This window comes from Canis lupus, chromosome X (genome assembly GCF_011100685.1).
Source record: "Canis lupus familiaris isolate Mischka breed German Shepherd chromosome X, alternate assembly UU_Cfam_GSD_1.0, whole genome shotgun sequence".
Lineage (NCBI taxonomy): Eukaryota > Metazoa > Chordata > Mammalia > Carnivora > Canidae > Canis > Canis lupus.
Genome location: NC_049260.1, coordinates 121,186,039 through 121,204,351, shown reverse-complemented (window position 1 = coordinate 121,204,351; position 18,313 = coordinate 121,186,039). Strand labels below are relative to the sequence as shown.

General features: G+C 46.1%; 2 protein-coding genes across 10 annotated transcripts in view; both read right to left on the bottom strand.

Moving 5' to 3' along the window:
• LOC119868539 (melanoma-associated antigen 9-like) overlaps positions 1–17,849 on the bottom strand; it is a 778,808-nt gene extending 760,959 nt beyond the window's left edge. The window contains exon 1 of the mRNA XM_038588588.1: positions 17,781–17,849. The gene's annotated coding sequence lies outside the window, so the exon portion shown is untranslated. The remainder of the gene's footprint in view (positions 1–17,780) is intronic.
• LOC119878094 (melanoma-associated antigen 4-like) lies at positions 12,234–18,244 on the bottom strand. 9 transcript variants are annotated; one of them, XM_038588592.1, is made up of 3 exons: positions 18,153–18,244; positions 13,994–14,087; positions 12,234–13,854 (listed from the first exon to the last, which is right to left on the bottom strand). In XM_038588592.1, exon 3 carries the CDS (start codon positions 13,832–13,834, stop codon positions 12,746–12,748), a length of 1,089 nt encoding a protein of 362 aa, XP_038444520.1. In that variant the 5' UTR covers positions 13,835–13,854; positions 13,994–14,087; positions 18,153–18,244; the 3' UTR covers positions 12,234–12,745. The 9 variants fall into 9 exon arrangements, with proteins under 9 accessions (XP_038444520.1, XP_038444518.1, XP_038444517.1 ...); XM_038588590.1 differs by lacking the exon at positions 18,153–18,244 and adding an exon at positions 17,833–17,919; XM_038588589.1 differs by lacking the exon at positions 18,153–18,244 and adding an exon at positions 16,977–17,091.
• Positions 18,245–18,313: the final 69 nt, after the last annotated feature.

Here is an 18,313-nt window from a genome sequence, read left to right as displayed (position 1 = left end):
ATCATAAATAAATAAATAAATAAATAAATAAATAAATAAATAAATACCTAAAAAAAAATTATAAAAATAAAATAAAATAAAATAAAATAAAATAAAATAAAATAAAAAATGCAATCTTAATATGGAAAAAAAAGAGTGCTCCTAAGAAATAGGCACTCACAATGAATTTCTGGAGGTGGTTTTTGAGCTGAAATTCAGTGAGGACCTCCTTGCAGGTGGAAAAATGGAATACTGGAAACCTATACTGTAATTATCATCTATATTACTTGGAATGAAGTGCCTCTTGTAAGGTTGTGGAAAATCACATATCTTCACTGCTTGTTCTGTGTAGGAGTAATAATGACTGTGTGAGGTAGGGTGGTTAATTTTATTTTAGCTCTGAAGGAAAAAATTTATTATTGCCTCTGGCTTTCTCCATTACAGTATTATGTACCTAACATAGAATAGTGGTGACAATGGAAATTTTTTCAACATTTCATTATAAAAATTTTCAAATACACAAAAAATTGAACGAATTATATAATGAATGCACTTATACCCACCACCTAGATACTACAATATTTATGAAATTTTAGAACTTCTTATACTGAAAAGACAGCATAATATTAAAATGTGCAAGAGACTAGAATAGACTCTTCATAAGAGAAGTTGTACAAATTGACAATAAGGATATAAAATGGTGGTCAACCTATTTAGTAAATTCAGGAATCCAGATTTAAACCACTATAAGATACTAGATACAATATGCCAACCAGGATTGATAAAATAACTGTCAAAAAGAAATGTTGATAATGATGGAGAGCACCAGTAAGATCTAAACACTACTAGTAGGAGTGTAGATTGCTATAATCTCTTGGGAAAATATTAGGGCATTATTTACTAAATTTGAAGACATGTTCATAGTATATCCCAGAAATTGCTCTGGGACATTTTTAATAATTTTAATGGTAGAATTATCCATAATGCCCCAAACTAGAAAAACCTTAAAATATCTGCAAATAGTGAAATTAGTTTTTAAAATCATGGTCATTTATACAATAGAAAACTAAATAGCAATGGGAGTGAATAAACTAATGATATATCAACATGGATGAATCTCACAAACATAACACTGCATTAAAGAAGCCAAACATAAAAGACTATATACTATATGATTCGATTTATATAAAACTCAAAAATAAATAAAACTGGAATATTAGCTATCATTTTGTGGTGAGAGCATCAGCAATAGCTGTGTAGGCACCTAAAACTCTCAGAAGGGAATTCATCTCTCTAACACAAATGTAGATCCAAAAAGTGTGATGTGAGAAAAGTCTCTTTTCCTAGTTTTTATTTTCCCACAATGTGACCACTGAAGAAAAACCATTCAAAGGAAGTGCACAGCTGACTGGCTATATTACAGACCCATTTTTTAGCTAGAGGACCGAAAGGGAGTCGTTTAGAGTCAGAGTGTAGTGGAGATTGCTGAGAAGAGGGAATATTAGAAAAGATTTCCGGGATCCCTGGGTGGCGCAGCGGTTTGGCGCCTGCCTTTGGCCCAGGGCACGATCCTGGAGACCCGGGATCGAATCCCACGTCGGGCTCCCGGTGCATGGAGCCTGCTTCTCCCTCTGCCTGTGTCTCTGCCTCTCTCTCTCTCTCTCTCTCTCTCTCTCTGTGACTATCATAAAATAAATTTTTAAAAAAATTATTAAAAAAAAAAAAAGAAAAGATTTCCATCAGGTGGTGTATCAAGCCCCCAGTTCAACCCCAGCTACTCATACAGAAAACAAGTATATATGGAACAAATATTACTTTACTCATTAACAGCAAAACACATTTTTTCAAGCACATATTGAATATACAGTAAAATAGACAATATTCTTGGTCATAAAAAAAGGATCAACAAATTTTCAATACTTGAACCCATGAAGAGTATATTATCTGAACATAATGGAATCAAATTAGAAATCAAACAATAACAAATACACTGGGAAAAAGATCGCAACACTTGGACATTAAATAATACATTCTTTTTTTAAAGAATGATTTTATTTATTTATTCATGAGAGACACACACACACATACACAGAGAGAGAGAGAGAGAGAGAGAGAGAGAGAGAGAGAGGCAGAGACACAGGCAGAGGGAGAAGCAGGCTCCATGCAGGGAGCCCGACGTGGGACTTGATCCCGGGTCTCCAGGATCGATCACATCCTGGGCTGAAGGCGGCGCTAAACCGCTGAGCCACCGGGGCTGCCCTAAATAATACATTCTTAATGGGTCAAAGAGAAAGTCTTAAACTAAAAATGCACTGAAGTGAATTGAAATTAAAATGCAACATATCTTAGCTTGTGGAATGCAGCTGAAGGAATATTTAGAGGGAAAATGATAGCATTTAATGATTAGATTAAGAAAGAATAAAGGTCTCAATTCAATAATCTAAGCTTCCACCTTAACCGGGAAACAAAAAGACAAAGCAAGCAGAAGGAAGGAAATAAAAGGTAAGAAATTGATGAGATTAAAAAAATAAATAGAGGAAGCCAAGGAAACCAAAAGCTGTTTCTTTGGAAAGATTAAGAGAATTCATAAAACTCTAGAGAGACAAAGAAAAAGAGAAAAAAGACATTAAGTGGCTAATTTCAGAAATGAAACAAGGGATACCATTACAAACCCTGCAGACATTAGAAGGATGAAAAAATACTAAGAAGAATTTGGATAAACTAATTCAAAAATTTAGATGAAACTGAACAATTCCTTAAAAATCAGGAACTACCAAAGCTCATCCTAGATAAAATGGATAACTTGAGTAGTACTATACACTATTACATAAATTAATGGAATACTTTAAAACATTTAAAAAGGCATGCCTAGATCCAGATGGTTTTGCTAGCAATTTCTCCCAAAGTTTTGAAGAGTTGTCATCAATTATATAAAAATCTCTTCCAGAAGATAGAACAAGAGGAAGATTTTTGCAACTCATTTTTTTAAGATTAGCATTGCCTTCATATTAAGACCAAGATAAAATAGCATAAGAAGAGGAAAAACTACAGATCAATACCCCTCATGAACCAGATGCAATGATCCTCAAAAAATAATAGCAAAGAGAGTCCAGCAATATAGAAAAATAATAATGCACCACAAGTAAATGGGATTTATCTGGGAAATGCATGGCTGGTTCAGTATCATAATTAATTAGTGTGATAAACCATATTAACAGACTAAATAATTTTATAATAATCTAAACTGAAGCAAAAAATATTTCAAAATAACACAAAATATCCAATTATAATAAAAATGCTCAGAAAACAAAAAATAGAAAGGAGCTCTACTCAACTTGATAAAGGACATCTACAAAAAACCTAGAGCTAATATTAAACTTTATAGTAAAAGACTGAGTGTCTTCCTCCTAAGATCAGGAACAAGGCAAGAATGTCTATTTTCACTATTCTCTTCCTATTCAAGATTGTGTGGAATTCTTACTTGTGGAATAAAGCAAGAAACATAAATAAGAAGTATACAGGGTGGAATGGAAAAACAGTGTCCTTATTCTTAGAAGACACAATTATCTGTTAAAAATTTCAAGGAAACTATAAAAAAACTCCTAGAATTAAAAAGTAAGCTTAGCAAAATATTAGGATAGCAAATTAATACTCAAACATAAATCATATTTCCATATAACAACAATAAACATTGGAACACAAAAATTTTTAACTACCATTTTCAATAGTTCAAATAAATGAAATACTTAATTACGTATAAATCTAACCAAAGATAGTATCTGTATGCCGAAAACTACAAAATGCTGATCGCAGAAAACAAAGAACTGAATAAATGGAGAAAGCATGAACTGAAAGATTCATCATAGTGAAGTGGTCAATTCCCACCAAAATGATTTAGAGTCAAAGCAATGCCAATCAAAATCTCAGAAGTTTGGGCAGCCCCTGGTGGCTTAGCGGTTCAGCGCTGCCTTCGGCCCAGGGTCTGATCCTGGACACCTAGGATCGAGTCCCACGTCGGGTTCCCTGCATGGAGCCTGCTTTTCCATCTGCCTGTGTCTCTGCCTCTCTCTCTCTCTCTCATGAATAAATAAATAATCTTTAAAAATCCCAGAAGTTTTTGTAGATATAGGCAAGCTAATCCAAAAAGTATCAAAAGGCAATGGAACCAGAAGAGCATTTTTTTTTTATTTTTTATATTTATTTTAGTTTCTTCTGACTCAAGACATACCAGTTTTTTCCAATAAAAAGATCTCTTAAACAGATACAATTGTGTCAGTGTTTAGAAAAACTTATTTTCTGGGGTGCCTGGGTGGCTCAGTAGGTTAAGCATCTGCCTTCAGCTCAGGTCATGCATGATCCCAGATTCTTAGGATCGAGTACCACATCAGGGCTCCATCCTCAGTGGGGAGCCTGCTCCTACCTCCTGCTTGTGCTCTCTCTCTCTCTCTCTCTCTCTCAAATAAATAAATAAAATCTTAGAAAAAATTTATATTATCTTTAAAATCAAGAGAAGTTTATTAAATTTCCTTCCCCTCTTTTTAGAAGGGATACATTTTTATTTTTTATTTTTTAAATTTGTTTTGGAGTTCAATTTGCCAACATATAGCATAACACTCAGTGCTCATCCCACCAAGTGCCCCCCTCAGTGCCCATCACCCAGTCACCCTAACCCCCCCCCCCCCGTCCACCTCCCCTTCCACTACCCCTTGTTCATTTCCCAGAGTTAGGTGTCTCTCATGTTTTGTCACCCTCACTTATAGTGAAACAGAATAAAGGGAAAGGAGAGAAAATGAGTGAAAATATCAGAGAAGGGATACATTTTTAAAAAGTAAAACAAAGCTTGAAGAACCACACTAGCTGATTTTAAGACTTACTATAAAATTATAGTAATCAAGACCATGTGGTATTGGCTAAGGGATAGACACATAGATCAATGAAAACAAATAGAGTGCCCAGAAATTGATTCATACAAAAATGGCCTGTGGAGTTTTCCAAAGGAGGAAGACAATCCAATTGAGAAATGCTGGCCTTTTCAATAAGTAGTATGTTAAAAAGTGATCTCTTATCTAAACATCAAACTTCATACTAAAAATAAGATCTAAATGTCAAATGAAAAACTACAAAATATTTACAAGAAAACCTAGAGCCAAATCTTCATGGCCTGGAGTTAGGCAAAGAGGTCTTAAACATGACACAAAAAGCATGGTCCGCAAAGGGAAAAAATGATACATTAGATAACTCAAAATTAAAAATACTGGCTCTGAAAAAAAATTTGCTCTGAGAATAAGAATAAAAAGTCAAGCTACAAACAGGAAGAGAACATTTTTGTAAATCATATATCCAACAAAGGTCTTATGTGCAGAATATATAAAGAGCTCTCAAAATTCCAGTATTAGAAAAGAGCACAATTTTAAGATCAGCAAAAGATGTCAATAAACACTCCACCAAAGTGAATGTGGGGATGGCTAATAAGCATATAAAAAGTGTTCTGCATCATTAGCCATAGAGAAATGCAAATTTTTAAATATTTTATTTATTTATTCATGAGAGACACACACAGAGAGAGGCAGAGACACAGGCAGAGGGAGAAGCAGGCTCCATGCAAGGAGTCCGACGTGGGACTCGATCCCGTGTCTCCAGGATCACACCCCAGGCTGCAGGAGGCGCTAAACCACTGTGCCACCCGGGCTGCCCGAGAAATGCAAATTAAACTATGATGTAATACCACAGCACACATTTGAGAGAGGTTAAAATTAAAACAAAAAATTTTTAATTTTAAAAGAGCATTACTAAAAGCAAGCAAGGAAGACCAACAACTGGAACTTTCATCCGTGAATGGTGGGGATGTAAAATGGTAATATGGATAAATAAGAACATTACATAATGATGGAAGAGCTGATTCATAAAGACATAACAATCCTGATGTATATACACCCAGGGTAGAATTTCAAAATACATGAAACCAAAACTGATAAGCCTGAAAGGAGAAATAGCCACATCTACAATTATATTTGGAGACTAAACACTCCTTTCTGAGTAAATGATAGTAGAAGATAAACCAAATATCTGGAAGTATAGAAGAAACCTAACAATGCTATTAACCAACTTAATCTTTTCTTAACCATAATGGAATTAAACTAAAGAATTTAACAAAAAATGTGTCTGTGAGGTCTCCAATTATTTGGGAACTACACAATATATATTTACTAAGTCATGTATCAAAAGGAACTATTCAGTGAAATTAGAAAACACTTTTCAATTTAGTGAAAGCGAAAAAATATCAGAATTTGTGGGATTCAGCCAGTCATGCTTTACATGGGAATTTATGTCAATAAATGCTTATATAAGAAAGAAGGAACTCAGATTTAAAAATTCAAGCTTCAAAAAAATAATAAAAATAAAAATTTAAGCTTCCTCTAAGAAAATATAAAAAGAAAAGTAAATTAAATCCAAGGCAAGGATGGTGATAATATAGATAAGAACAGAAATTAACGAAATTAAGATTAGAAAAATAATGAATAATGTAAAATAATTTTTTGAAAAGGTCAGAGAAGCTGAAATACTTGATGCTGGCTTGAGGAATTTTCAAGAGTGTTTTTATAAGCAATAGCTTTGGATACAGATAAAAGTATAGGAAACTAATGTATGTAAGTGTTGAATCACTATATTCTACACCAGAAACTAATACAACACTGTATATTTACTGGAATTTAAAATTTTTTTGAAGTATAGGAAACTGTACATAAGGAACAAGGTATATATGATACAGGAATTTTGAGAAAGGATGAAAATGACTAAACACATAAAATCAGTAAATATATTATGTCCTAATGGTAATGTGTAATTGTTTAAAAGTGTGGGATAATCAACAAATCATTTACATATACAGCAAATGCATATAAAGGAAACAAAGTGAGAATGTGAAAAAATAGAGAACTTTTTTTTTTTTTATTTTGCAAGGGGAAAATTCTGAGTGAATATAAAATGGTGTTGGCAAGAAAAGGATATTTGCAAAAATACTAGTGCTTACTTATTTCAATTTATCCTTTTTTGAGATTGTAAATCTACATTTTAAAATTAGAAATTAAAATATTTTAAGATTGTTCCGTTACAAAAAAATAAATTATGTGTATATATTTTATAACTGAAAATTTATAGAATCTTTTTTGAATCAAAATAATTTGATAAAACTCGGGAGCTTATGAGTTTTGCCCCCAAAAAGTCTATGGAACAAAAATTAGAGAGTTCACAGGAGAAAAAAAAAGATATTTAGTTCTTCCGAAAAGGGAAATGCACATAACACCTATAGTACAGAAGAAATTTTAACAGAATTATTAATTACAGTTCTTTTTACATGGTATTTACTTTGTGAAAGATAATCACTTGTCATAAAACTATGTGTTGTATAATTGTCAATGAAGGAAATTGCTGATCATACTCATGAAAATCTTGCATTGTTCTTATGAAAATCAAGGAATGTTTAAATCAAAGTGTGTTTTCAGGCAATCCTGGGAATTAATGACAGTATTGACTGAAGCACGCTTTAAAAAAACACTTTTATTGGTTTATTATTAACTTGGAAAAAAGATGTATAAATAACGTATAATAATGTAATCATTATAATTCCTCTTGCCTGTGCATGAGCCTTTATGTAAATACTGGATCTAATTGTGTTATATGGAACATGATCTAAATATAAATATAATTTTCCCTTTAAAAGGCTAGTTAATACTTTGTGAGGAGGGAAGGCTTCATAAAAAAGGTAGGTTATTACCTGTGGCATTGTATTTGAAAGTCTGAAAAGAAGTTGTGTGACTTCATGTAGCCAACCAGTTGGATTTCAAAGTTTTTTGTTTCTTTCTAGTTACACAAATGGTAAGCACACTGGAGGCTCAGTATAATCTAGCAAGAGGTTGATCGATACTGGAAACTAACCATCTAGAGGATGCATGTTCATTTTTGGTAGTCTAAGTCACATTTAAGATATTTATTATATTTTATAATTATGAAGGGAATTTATATGTGTTTCAGAAGAGAATATTGAAAGAATAATTAAATAAATTATATTTCCACTAGCAAGAGAAAAACGATTGTTGCTATTTTGCTGTTTACTCTCCTGGTTGTATTTGTCTACATGAACGTGTGTAAGTGTGTGTGTGTGTGTGTGTGTGTGTATCAAATCATTTTCTTTTTCAGATCTAGGATTAGGAATAGGTTTAGGGCTATAGAATAAGAGTTAAGGTTAGGGTTAGGTCCAGGATGAGTATATGTGCTTATTATCCTGCAGTTCAGAGACTTTTTCAGAGTGATAAAGTTAGGATTAGGGTTATAGTTATGGTTATGGTTTGGTTGAGGGGTTAGGGGTTAGAGTTAGGGTTTGGGTTAGGTAGGGTTAGGGTTAGGGTGAGGGTATGTACCATTTAGAGACCTCTCCAGAGGTTAGGTTCAGGACTAGAGCTAGGGCTAGGAGTAGAGTTTAGGGGTTATTGGTTAGGGGTAGATTTAGGTTTAGGGTCAGAGTTAAGGTCCTGGTTAGGGTTAGGGTTTGTATTTGGCATCCTACAGTTCAGAGACCTCTCCAGAGAATAAAACCTCAGAATTCTGTGGGGGTGAGAGTAAACATGGCAACCATCCACCAAACTGAGGTAAAGAGGGGATATGGTGCTCTAAATACTCTTTAAGTGGATATTCAATTGGTCCTTCTCTTTTTATCTCTATCTTCACATCTGTTTTCAAAAATACTACATATTCTTTTTTTAATTTTTAATTTTCATTCTATTTACTAACATATAGTGTAATATTAAATTCTGGTATACAATATAGTGTTTCAACACTTTCATACAACTCCCGTGCTCTTCACAACACACTCCTTAATCTCCATCAACTATTTAATTTGAATAAATTTGAAATGCTGGGACATTTGTTATGCACATATAATTTATCTTTTAAATTTTAAGTATAGGACTTCTGCTTCAGGCCAATATGGAGTAATAGGAATCAAATATACATCCCTACCTAAAACAATTAAAAATATATATGTATATAAATACATAGATATGTGTGTGTGTATATATATATATATATACATGTTTATGAAACAAAACTTTTTAATTTATTGGAATTAGGCAACAAGGGACAGTGATTTCTGATAAATGAAGAAACAAATAAGGCAAGCCCTACAATTGCCCCCATCTTACATCATAGAGAGAGATTGCAGACCGCAATGAATAGTGGGGGGCCGCATTATCTCCTTCTGTTGAGGAGTTGGAGCTGGGACACTACGGAGGCCAAGGTGGCTAGAGCTTGCACAATAGGATGCTGGAGAGAGAAAAGGTGCACAAAGAAATCTCCTGAGCTCACACAGGGCTACATATAGTTCTTGATAGCAATAGAGTGGAAAATTTTATAATTCATAGTGCACTAGTTAAAGTACTCAGAATGGTTTTCCTTAGTAGTGAAGAATTATTGACCACAGATTAAAAACTGCTCTCATCTCCCCTAACAAACCTTAAAGCAAGATTCAGAAAAATCATACTGTTTTCAAGTAATTAACTGAGTTCCAGCTAAAACTTATAGGAATCACTTCAACAGTGTTCTTAAAGGAGATTAAGCTACACAGCTTTAATAGATTGTATTTGTTTCCTGTTGTCACTATAAAAAATTAGCAAAGTTATCATGCTTTACAATTATACAAGTTTATTCTCTTAAGATCTGTAAATCAGAAATCCAAAATTAGTTTTTACTAAATCTTCAGAACTGGGTTTTGCCACACCTAAGACTGCTATCATTCCACGGTTTGTGGCCACATCACTGAAATGCTTCAAATTTTATTTTTGTGGTCACTGTCCTCTTCTGTCTTTTGTAAATATCCTTCTTTTTCCAACTAAGAAGGATTCATGTGATTTCATGTAGGGCCCATGTATATAATCCAGAAAAATCTCCAAATGTCGCTATCCTTAAACACATGTGCTAAGTACTTTTGCCATGAACGTAATATTCAGAGATTCCAGTAATTAGTACATGGATAATGTTAAGAGGGTTATTATACAGCTTATCACATAGATTTTGATTGAGATTAGGGAATCTGGTATCAGTCAAAGGTGTGCCCTGTTGTGAGCAGAGGCAAATGGTGAAAGCAAAATGAACCAAACTCACCATTCTTATTGAGAAAATTTGACAAAATTTAAGAATAATTTTTGAAAGATGTAAGCACGGAAAGATAGAGGACCGACTCAATGTTGAGAGACTACCAGGTCTGGGAAGCACCTCTTGCCCAGAGAAGAGTTTGGGTAGGTAAAGCCAGGGATTGGTGCTGGCAGAAGAGCCTGTGCAAATCACAGAGGGTGGGAAGCAGCAGGGAATTGGAGGGAGAATAGCCAGTCCTGTGCTGAGAACAGAGAAAGGTAGGCAAGAGGATGGTGTGTGTGTTATGTGTACCTAGGTTAGGGGGGTGGGTAATGAGAATTTAGGGAAGCAAGAAAGGGGTTGGTAGTGTGCTAGTATGCAGAGGAAATGTGGTCTATCAGGAGATTCCCCAGCCCATGCATGTGCCTTCTCCTGCACTGGAGCCCACCCTTCCTCACCAGTTGAATAAGAAAAGGCGCCATCTCCACAGGATGCCCACCCACCCCGCAAACATGTGCACCTTGGGCCAGTCCTGGTGACACAGGCCAGCCATCATGCCACAGCACGTAACTCGTGCCTCTGCTACGCCACGACCTCAGAAGCCCCCGGAGGCCTCCCAACCAGGGACACTATCGTTACACAGTAGGTGCTCAACCAAACGCGACTACATGATTTGTTATGACAACTGACTTTATCGCTGGGAGGAGTTTCTGAGGCCACATTTGCCTTGGAATTCTTTGAACTTTATCAAGCATCTCTTGTGTGACACCTACTTCCAAATACTTCCAAATACAGGACCACGTCTAGTTTTCAAATGATTCTGTAATCTCAGCGGGGACGATTCGCTTTATGCATTTAATGGCCAGAGGCTACTACAGAGTAAGGTTCTGTGTTGGGGGAGAGAAGGTGATTCCTACCTGTTCTACGCGGACCAGTGATGACTCATTAGCGGGCCAGGTCCAAGGGGTAGACAGAAGAACACGAGGGGAAAACCAGGGGAAGGCGCTGTCATTCGGGAAAGTGCTAAGTCTGGAAACATTGCCAGCACCTGGGCAGCCAGTTCCCGAAGACCTCTGGGGCTCAGACAGAAGAACTCTAGGTTAACGAGCCCACAGACAAAATCCTGTTTGATTCTCATTATCACCTGCCTTCCTTAGCCCGGGTCTTGGAACCTTCGCCACCGCATCCTTCCTTTTGTCACCTGGGAGACACCATGCTGTCCTCACTCCTGATGTAGGAGTCAGAAAGCTGGCCACAGGCTGGGCGGGGAGGGGACAGCATGGACTCGACATGGCTTCGCACCAGGGTTCTAGTCTCTGCCTCGTCACTTACCAGCCATGTGATCCTGGGAAAAGGACCAACCCTGAGAGCCTCGGGATTGTCACCTGTGAAGTACGTGGTTTGGAGCCGCCCCGCCCCGCTGGACGGCAGGAATGTGTGTCGGGGATGGGAAGCACCTTGCACGGCGCCTGGCATATATTGGAACCTGGATGAACAGCAGCTATGTTGAATGCTGTCCTGTCCTGACCCCGGGGCCTCCCACGCTCTCCTCTGGGATAGGTTTTGTTAGCCCGGCCAGAGTTAGAGTACCTGCAGCTCAACCTGACCTGGAACAGCTAATCGGCCAGAGAGGGTGCTTCAAATATGAAACTCAATCCATTTTCTAAATCAGGGGCTGTATGTGGGCTATAGGAGGCTATGTGTGGAACTCGGGTGCGGGGAGTTGTCCCAGCTGGATACAACACAGAGGTGCGACAAGCCTACAGTTCGAGTCAAAGACTAACTCCCCTGCAGAGTCTGGCCCGGGAGCCGCCCCACGCCCTCATCATTCTGCCACTTGGGGCTGGAAGGCTGGCCCAGGTCTCAGGGCACTCCTCCCCACCTCCCTGCGGGACGGCGACCGCTACACACAGTCCCCGAAGGCGGTGTGGCCCCGGGGCCCTCGTGTCCTCACTGCTCACACACAGGGCCTTGCAGGGAGCAGAGCTCAGCCGCTGTGTGGCTGTGAGGGAGCCGCCAGCAGGGCTCCCCTGGCCTCAGACAGGACCCTTCTCTCACATTCCCAAAAAACCAAGTGAATGCATGAGCGCACATCTATGTAACTTTGGAAAAAAGACACATGGCATGGGTAAGAAGCAAAAGTGAACAAGGTTTATTTTCCTATTTGCACACTCCAGCACTTGCCTGCTCCACTCTTGCCCTTTCCAACATATTCCAACGCAATGCCCTGTGATTTCATCCAGAACCCAAACAAGGAGGGAAGGTCTCCCAACTTGTTTACAGGACATGACAAAATTCTTAACTCTTGAACTGGGGAAGTACAAACGCGACGGGGGATGTGTCACTCACACACTGGGCTGTGGAACCCTTCTATCCCAAGGAACAAATATTGAGAGCTTCCCCAAAGAAACTAAGCTCTGTATTTCAGGGTGATTGCAGAGCCCAGGCCCCCAGAGAGGCTCTTGGCCATGCTCTCTGCCAACCTTCCCTGGCCCTTAACTCCTGAGAACACCCAGGACTTTCTCTTTACACACCCAACAGGACAACACCGGGAGGAAGCACCCTAAGGCCTCCCTTCATGCCGGCCCCACCAAAGCTTGGAAAGGGCCTGGCCGCCTCTGGGGCTGTGGCCCCCTCTTCCTTATCTCAGAATCTGTTCACACAGGGCCAGGGAGTAAGTAAGGTTGTTGTTACCAAGCTGGAGCACGTAGTCCATGACCTGCAACTTGCTGGTTTCCTGGAGGGCTCTGGGCCCCCACAGGAACTCCTTACGGGCAGGATTGCTGCCAGCCACCTGCCGGCACTCCAGGTAGCCTTCCTGCACCCAGACATTGGTGAGGAGGTCCCTGGGTGCCCCAAAGAGGATGTGATCCTGGCCATCGTATACCCCCATGATCCCCATCGCCTCCCACACCTCCTCCTCGGGTGCACAGTCATCCGCCAGGACGATCAACCCCAGGACCAGCACCAGGAGGCTGGTCTTGGGCAGGCCCCCCTGACTACTCAGTGTCCCATTCCAGGTGAGGCCCAGGATGATGCTGAGGTTGTAGTAGTGCTCGCTGGGATCCACTTCTATCACGTCTAGGCCAAAGACCAGCCGCAAGCAGATGGACGCTTGGCGCAAGATGACGGGGAAGTTGTCCTGGAATTCTGGGGTGATGATCTCCAGCATCTCTGCCTTGCTGGTGGGCTGCTTGGTGCGATACTTGAGGAGCAGGAATATCACCAGGGCAGCCGTCTTCAGGTGGAAACTGCCCTGGGGCTGCTCATCTTCCTGCTGTTCAGGTGGGTTTGACCCCACCTCCGCTGGGCTGCTGGGGACAGCAGGCTGGGGCTGGCCAAGGCCATGGGATGCCCCGCCACAGGGGGACGAGTCAGCATCTTCCTCCCCTTCACTGCCACTTGAGCCCACCTCCTCTGGGCTGTTGGGGCCAGCAAACTGGGCACTGGCTTCCCTGCCCCCCTGGGAGGTGTTAGCACCCTGAGAGCACTGGAGAGGACTTAGGGACCCCTCATTAGCAGACTCCTCCTCCTGGGCGCCAGAACACCCGCCAGACAAGGAGAAGTAAGGGGAGGAGGAAAACAGAGAGGGAGGAGTTCGGGGAGATAAAACCTCCCCCGGCTCCTCCTCCTCCTCCTCAGCCCTGGTCTGTAGGGCATCCACCACGCCCTGGGCCTCTTCTGGGTCTTCTCCCAGCCTCCAAGGCTCACTGCTCTTTCCTACGGACATGATGTCAAAATTGAGGTGACCTGAAGAGAGAGGTGGGAGGGCTTGTCAGGGGGGACCTGGCCAAGAGACCTAGAGGTGCCAGGGCTGACAGGGGGCCATGCTTGGCTCCCATGCAGAGGGCTCCCCTGACACCAGGCTTGGAGAGAGCATAAACCTAACCTGGACAAGTGGCACTGGCCTGTGCCTCCTCTGCTCTGTGTCCTGAGGGACCCCCGCCTCAGACTGAGGCCTCCCCTGCCAGTTCTTGAAGTCTCTGCAGGAGAGAAGGAGGAGGCGCCTCAGGGTGTAGACTGCCAGCCCAGCCCTGGGCCCCAGTGTGGACAGGAGGGCTGGCTCATACTCTGGGAAGTCTCCAGCAGGCCAGGTGGGGCGGTCCCCTCCTTGGCCTCTCAAGGGACTGCCTTGGCCCTGTCTCTCTCAGGCCAAAGTGTCCCTGCAAGACCACAGGGCCCTAACACTCCACAGAAGGAAGCCAGGGGCCCAGCCATGGCCACACCTGCCAAAGTCTCCAGGACAAGTCCTGGATCATGCACAAGGGATGGGTCAGCTCTGGCTTCCATCTGGGCTGGGATGGGGGGCCTCTTGCTCTTTACCTGGACCCCACACAAGGCCTGGGAAGACTCCACAGCTGGCCCTGAAGCACCCGCCTGGTTCCTTGCAAGGCCCCCAGCCACGACCCGTCACCAGCTAAAGCCCAGAGAAATCAGTCGGCCCACCTGACCCACCTCTCCCCATGGCCCATACATGGTCCCTAGGGATCCTGCTGAGGAAGGCATCCCCTCATTTCTCACCTCGACCCCCAGCAGGGCTGGGACCAGGGCCTGGGCAGGGCTCCCGCCTCCTCTGCTGACCTGGATTCACACCCTCAGGCCCAGGCCCTCCCCTCCCTGAGTCCAGGGATCTGAAGAGGAGGAGGGGCTCCGTGGGACAGTCCGCACCCCGGGTTCCCTACCCAGGGCTGTCAGGGAAGGGCACCTGGATTTTGGGGCTATCCCCTCCTGGGCCTGATGGCTGTCTTGGGGGCCACGCACTCTTTCAATGTGGGGTGGGCAGGGTTCCTCACACAGAGTCTTGGCAGGCCCCGAGACTCCTGGGCATCTATCCCCCAGGTGGGACTCCTCCCACACTCTGACTGGGACCTCTCCCAGCGGGGTCCTCAGCTCCTTGAGAACTGGGAGAAGAGCAGGAGGAGGTACCCTGTTATGTCCTGTGTCCCCGTCCTGTCCTGTGTGCCCAGCCAGGCAGGTCACAGCCGCAAACCCCCACCCCTCCCAAGTCCCCCAGCAAGATCAGGAAGGGCAGGCCTGTTGCCCGGCCCCTGTGTCCTGGGGGTTCATGCCCTCAGGCTCCCGAGAGTGTCCTCAGCATTATCCTGCCAGGGCCTGCTCTTCCTCCAGGCCCCCAGCCTCCCATAGAGGACATGTGCCCCTCACACCAAGACTTCATCCTCCCCAGGTCAACCCACCTTCCTGCCACCTACCCGCCCCAGGAACAAGTGAGAATGCCACTGAGGGCCAGCGCTCTCTCATCCTCCGTGGGCAGCCCACAGGACAAGGCCTCACTCCAACCCACTCTGCTGCACTGGCTTCTTTGTTCACCTGCCGGGTGGGGCGAGCCAGGCTGTCCCCAAGGTCCTCACCCTGACTCCCCACAGGTCGTGTGCCCTCCACACACACCCTCACCCCAACCACCCCCAAGGCCCTGCTCCTTTGAAGCACAAGCCCTCAGGCCCTAACACCCAGACGTGGACATCAGGACGGCAGCGTGGGCTCATCCTGCACGGGGCCTCCTACCTCCTTCCTCCCTGGACTGCACGTGCTAGGGCCCAGGGTCCATCAGTCCTCCCTCTGGTCCTCACCTTCAATCCCACGAGGCCCGGGGCTGGCCCCCAGCCTGCTCCTTCCACCAAGCCCCCAGGCTCTAGGAGACTTGGCTGGCAAGCCAGGGCATACCCCAGGTGGTCATCAGCCCCAGGGAACCCCAGGACCCAGTCTAGTCTGCGTCCCTAGGGCTTCAGTGCCCCTGTGGTCCTGGCCTTGGCCGCCAGCCACACGTGGGCCATTGTCCCCCACCCCACCCAACCCCGCCGCACCCACACCCTGGAGGCAGTGCTCCAGCCCAATAGCCACAGTGTGGGAGGCCCCGTCGCACCAGGCAGCTCGGGATTTGTCCACCGCCCGGCAGCCTCCCGAAGCTGAAGCAGGGCAGGGCGGTGGTGCTGGGGTCTCCTGGGGACACAGTCCCTCCAGGGTCTAGTTCCTCGGGAGTCCTCGCCTCCACCCCTAGCAGACCCCAGGCCCCTTGGGCAGCCATCCCGAGGCCGGGCCGCTCACACCAAGGCCCTCCCCTAAGCCCGGACCCCAACGGCGACAGGGAGTGACCGTCTTTCCATCAGGACCGCGACCCAGCCTGGGGGTTTCCCAGGGCTCACAGAGGGGGCTGAGCTGGGGGGCGGGGGACAGGCTCCCTGGGCCCTTCTTCCCCACCCCTGCTGGCGGGGCTCCCTGGGTGCCTGGGCCTCTGCCTGGCTCCACTACCTGCCGGCCCATTGGCTCCCGGACACGGACACGAGGGGCGGGCAGAGCTTCGGGGACCCGGATGCGCCGGTCGGGATATGCACACAGACACGCGGCGTGGCCCCGTCCCGCACTCGGCCTGCCTCCCGGGACCGCCTCTGGGCTGGGGTGTGGGGTCCCCCGGGCCTCTTCTGCATCCTCACCGGGATTCCCAGCTGCACTCGGGGCCCTCCCCTCTGCACACGTGTCCTAGGCCCTGCTCCTGACGCCAGGGGCCCGCAGTGTCTCGGGAGGCCCGGATGTGGAAGTCTGAGCACCCATACTCCCACGTGAGGGCAAGTACCCATCCCCACGGAGGCCTCACAGCCCTGGCGACCCTCTACCGGGGTCCCCTCTGTCCCCCTGGGGGTCCATCCCTGCCTCCCCCTAGCCCCGGGACCCTCCCCTCCGCCCTCAGCGTCTGCTCCCGCCACACCAGGCCCCAGGCTCTCGGGTACCCGGATGTGCCAGGCCTGCCGCACCCGCCGCCACCATCCGGCCCCATCCCGCTCCCCCGCGGCCTTCCCGGGCTGACCGTGGGTCCTGCCCTCCGCCGGGTCCCCTCTGTCCTCCCTCGGGGTTTGTACCTTGCCTCCCCTTAGCTCCTCAGCCGTGGACTCTGAGCACCTAAGAGCCGCTCCTAGTGCCAAGTCTCACAGAGACCCGGATGCGGAATTGGGCCCTCATCACGTGTTTGATGCCACACCAACCCCCCCCCCACCTTCCGGGGACTGACCCCCTGGAGTCTAGGGTTCCGCATCCCGCCCCTCCTCCCCATGCTCACCGGAAATCCCTGCGGCGCCTGGGTCCCCCCGCCCCCCTCTGCCCACCGTCCAGACCCCGCTCCTGACACCAAGGAACCCCAGTCTCTTAGGGACCCAGACGGGAAAGTCTGACCGCCGGACACCTGCCACGGAAGATCTCCAGTCGGCCTGGAGAGGGGCGTGCTCCCCTCCCTGGAGACCTTCTGCCAGGTGCCCTCTGTTCCCCTTAGAGTCCATCCCTTGCCTCCCCTCCTGCTTCGTGCCGGGGCCCTCCTCTCCGTCTACCTGCATCTGCTCCCGCCACACCCAGGCTCTGCACCCAGGCTCTCGGGTACCCGGATGTGCCAGGCCTGCTGCACCTGCCGCCTCCATCTGGACCCATCCTGCCCCCGCCCCCCCGCGGCCTTCCCGGGCTGACCTGGGCCCTGACCTCCACCGGGTCCCCTCTGTCCCCCTCAGGGTCCATCCCTCGTCTCCCCTTAGCCCCTGGACCCTCCCCTCCCCCCTCAGCGTCTGCTCCCGCCACACCAGGCCTCAGGCTCTCAGGTACCCGGATGTGCCAGGCCTGCCGCACCCGCCGCCACCATCCGGCCCCATCCCGCTCCCCCGCGGTCTTCCCGGGCTCACCGTGGGCCCTGCCCTCCGCCGGGTGCCCTCTGTCCTCCCTCGGGGTTTGTACCTTGCCTCCCCTTAGCTCCTCAGCCGTGGACTCTGAGCACCTAAGAGCCGCTCCTAGTGCCAAGTCTCTCAGAGACCCGGATGTGGAATTGGGCCCTCATCACGTGTTTGATGCCCCATCAACCCCCCGCCCCCCACCTTCCGGGGACTGACCCCCCTGGAGTCTAGAGTTCCGCATCCCGCCCCTCCTCCCCATGCTCACGGGAAATCCCTGCGGCGCCTGGGGCTCCCCGCCCCCCTCTGCCCACTGTCCAGGCCCCACTCCTGACGCCAAGGAACCCCAGTTTCTTAGGGACCCAGGTGGGAAAGTCTGACTGGCACCTGCACAACGGAAGATCTCCAGTCGGCCCGGGGTTGGAGGGCTCCCATCCCTGCAGACCTGCTGAGTCCTCTCTGTCCTGCTCAGGGTCCATCCCTCAGTCCCCTTAGCCCCTGGACCCTCCCCCCCCCTCAGCGTCTGCTCCCGCCACACCAGGCCTCAG

Excerpts from the sequence above, each read along its gene's own strand:
- LOC119878094 (XM_038588592.1), bottom strand. The coding sequence starts at position 13,834 with ATGTCCGTAGGAAAGAGCAGTGAGCCTTGGAGGCTGGGAGAAGACCCA.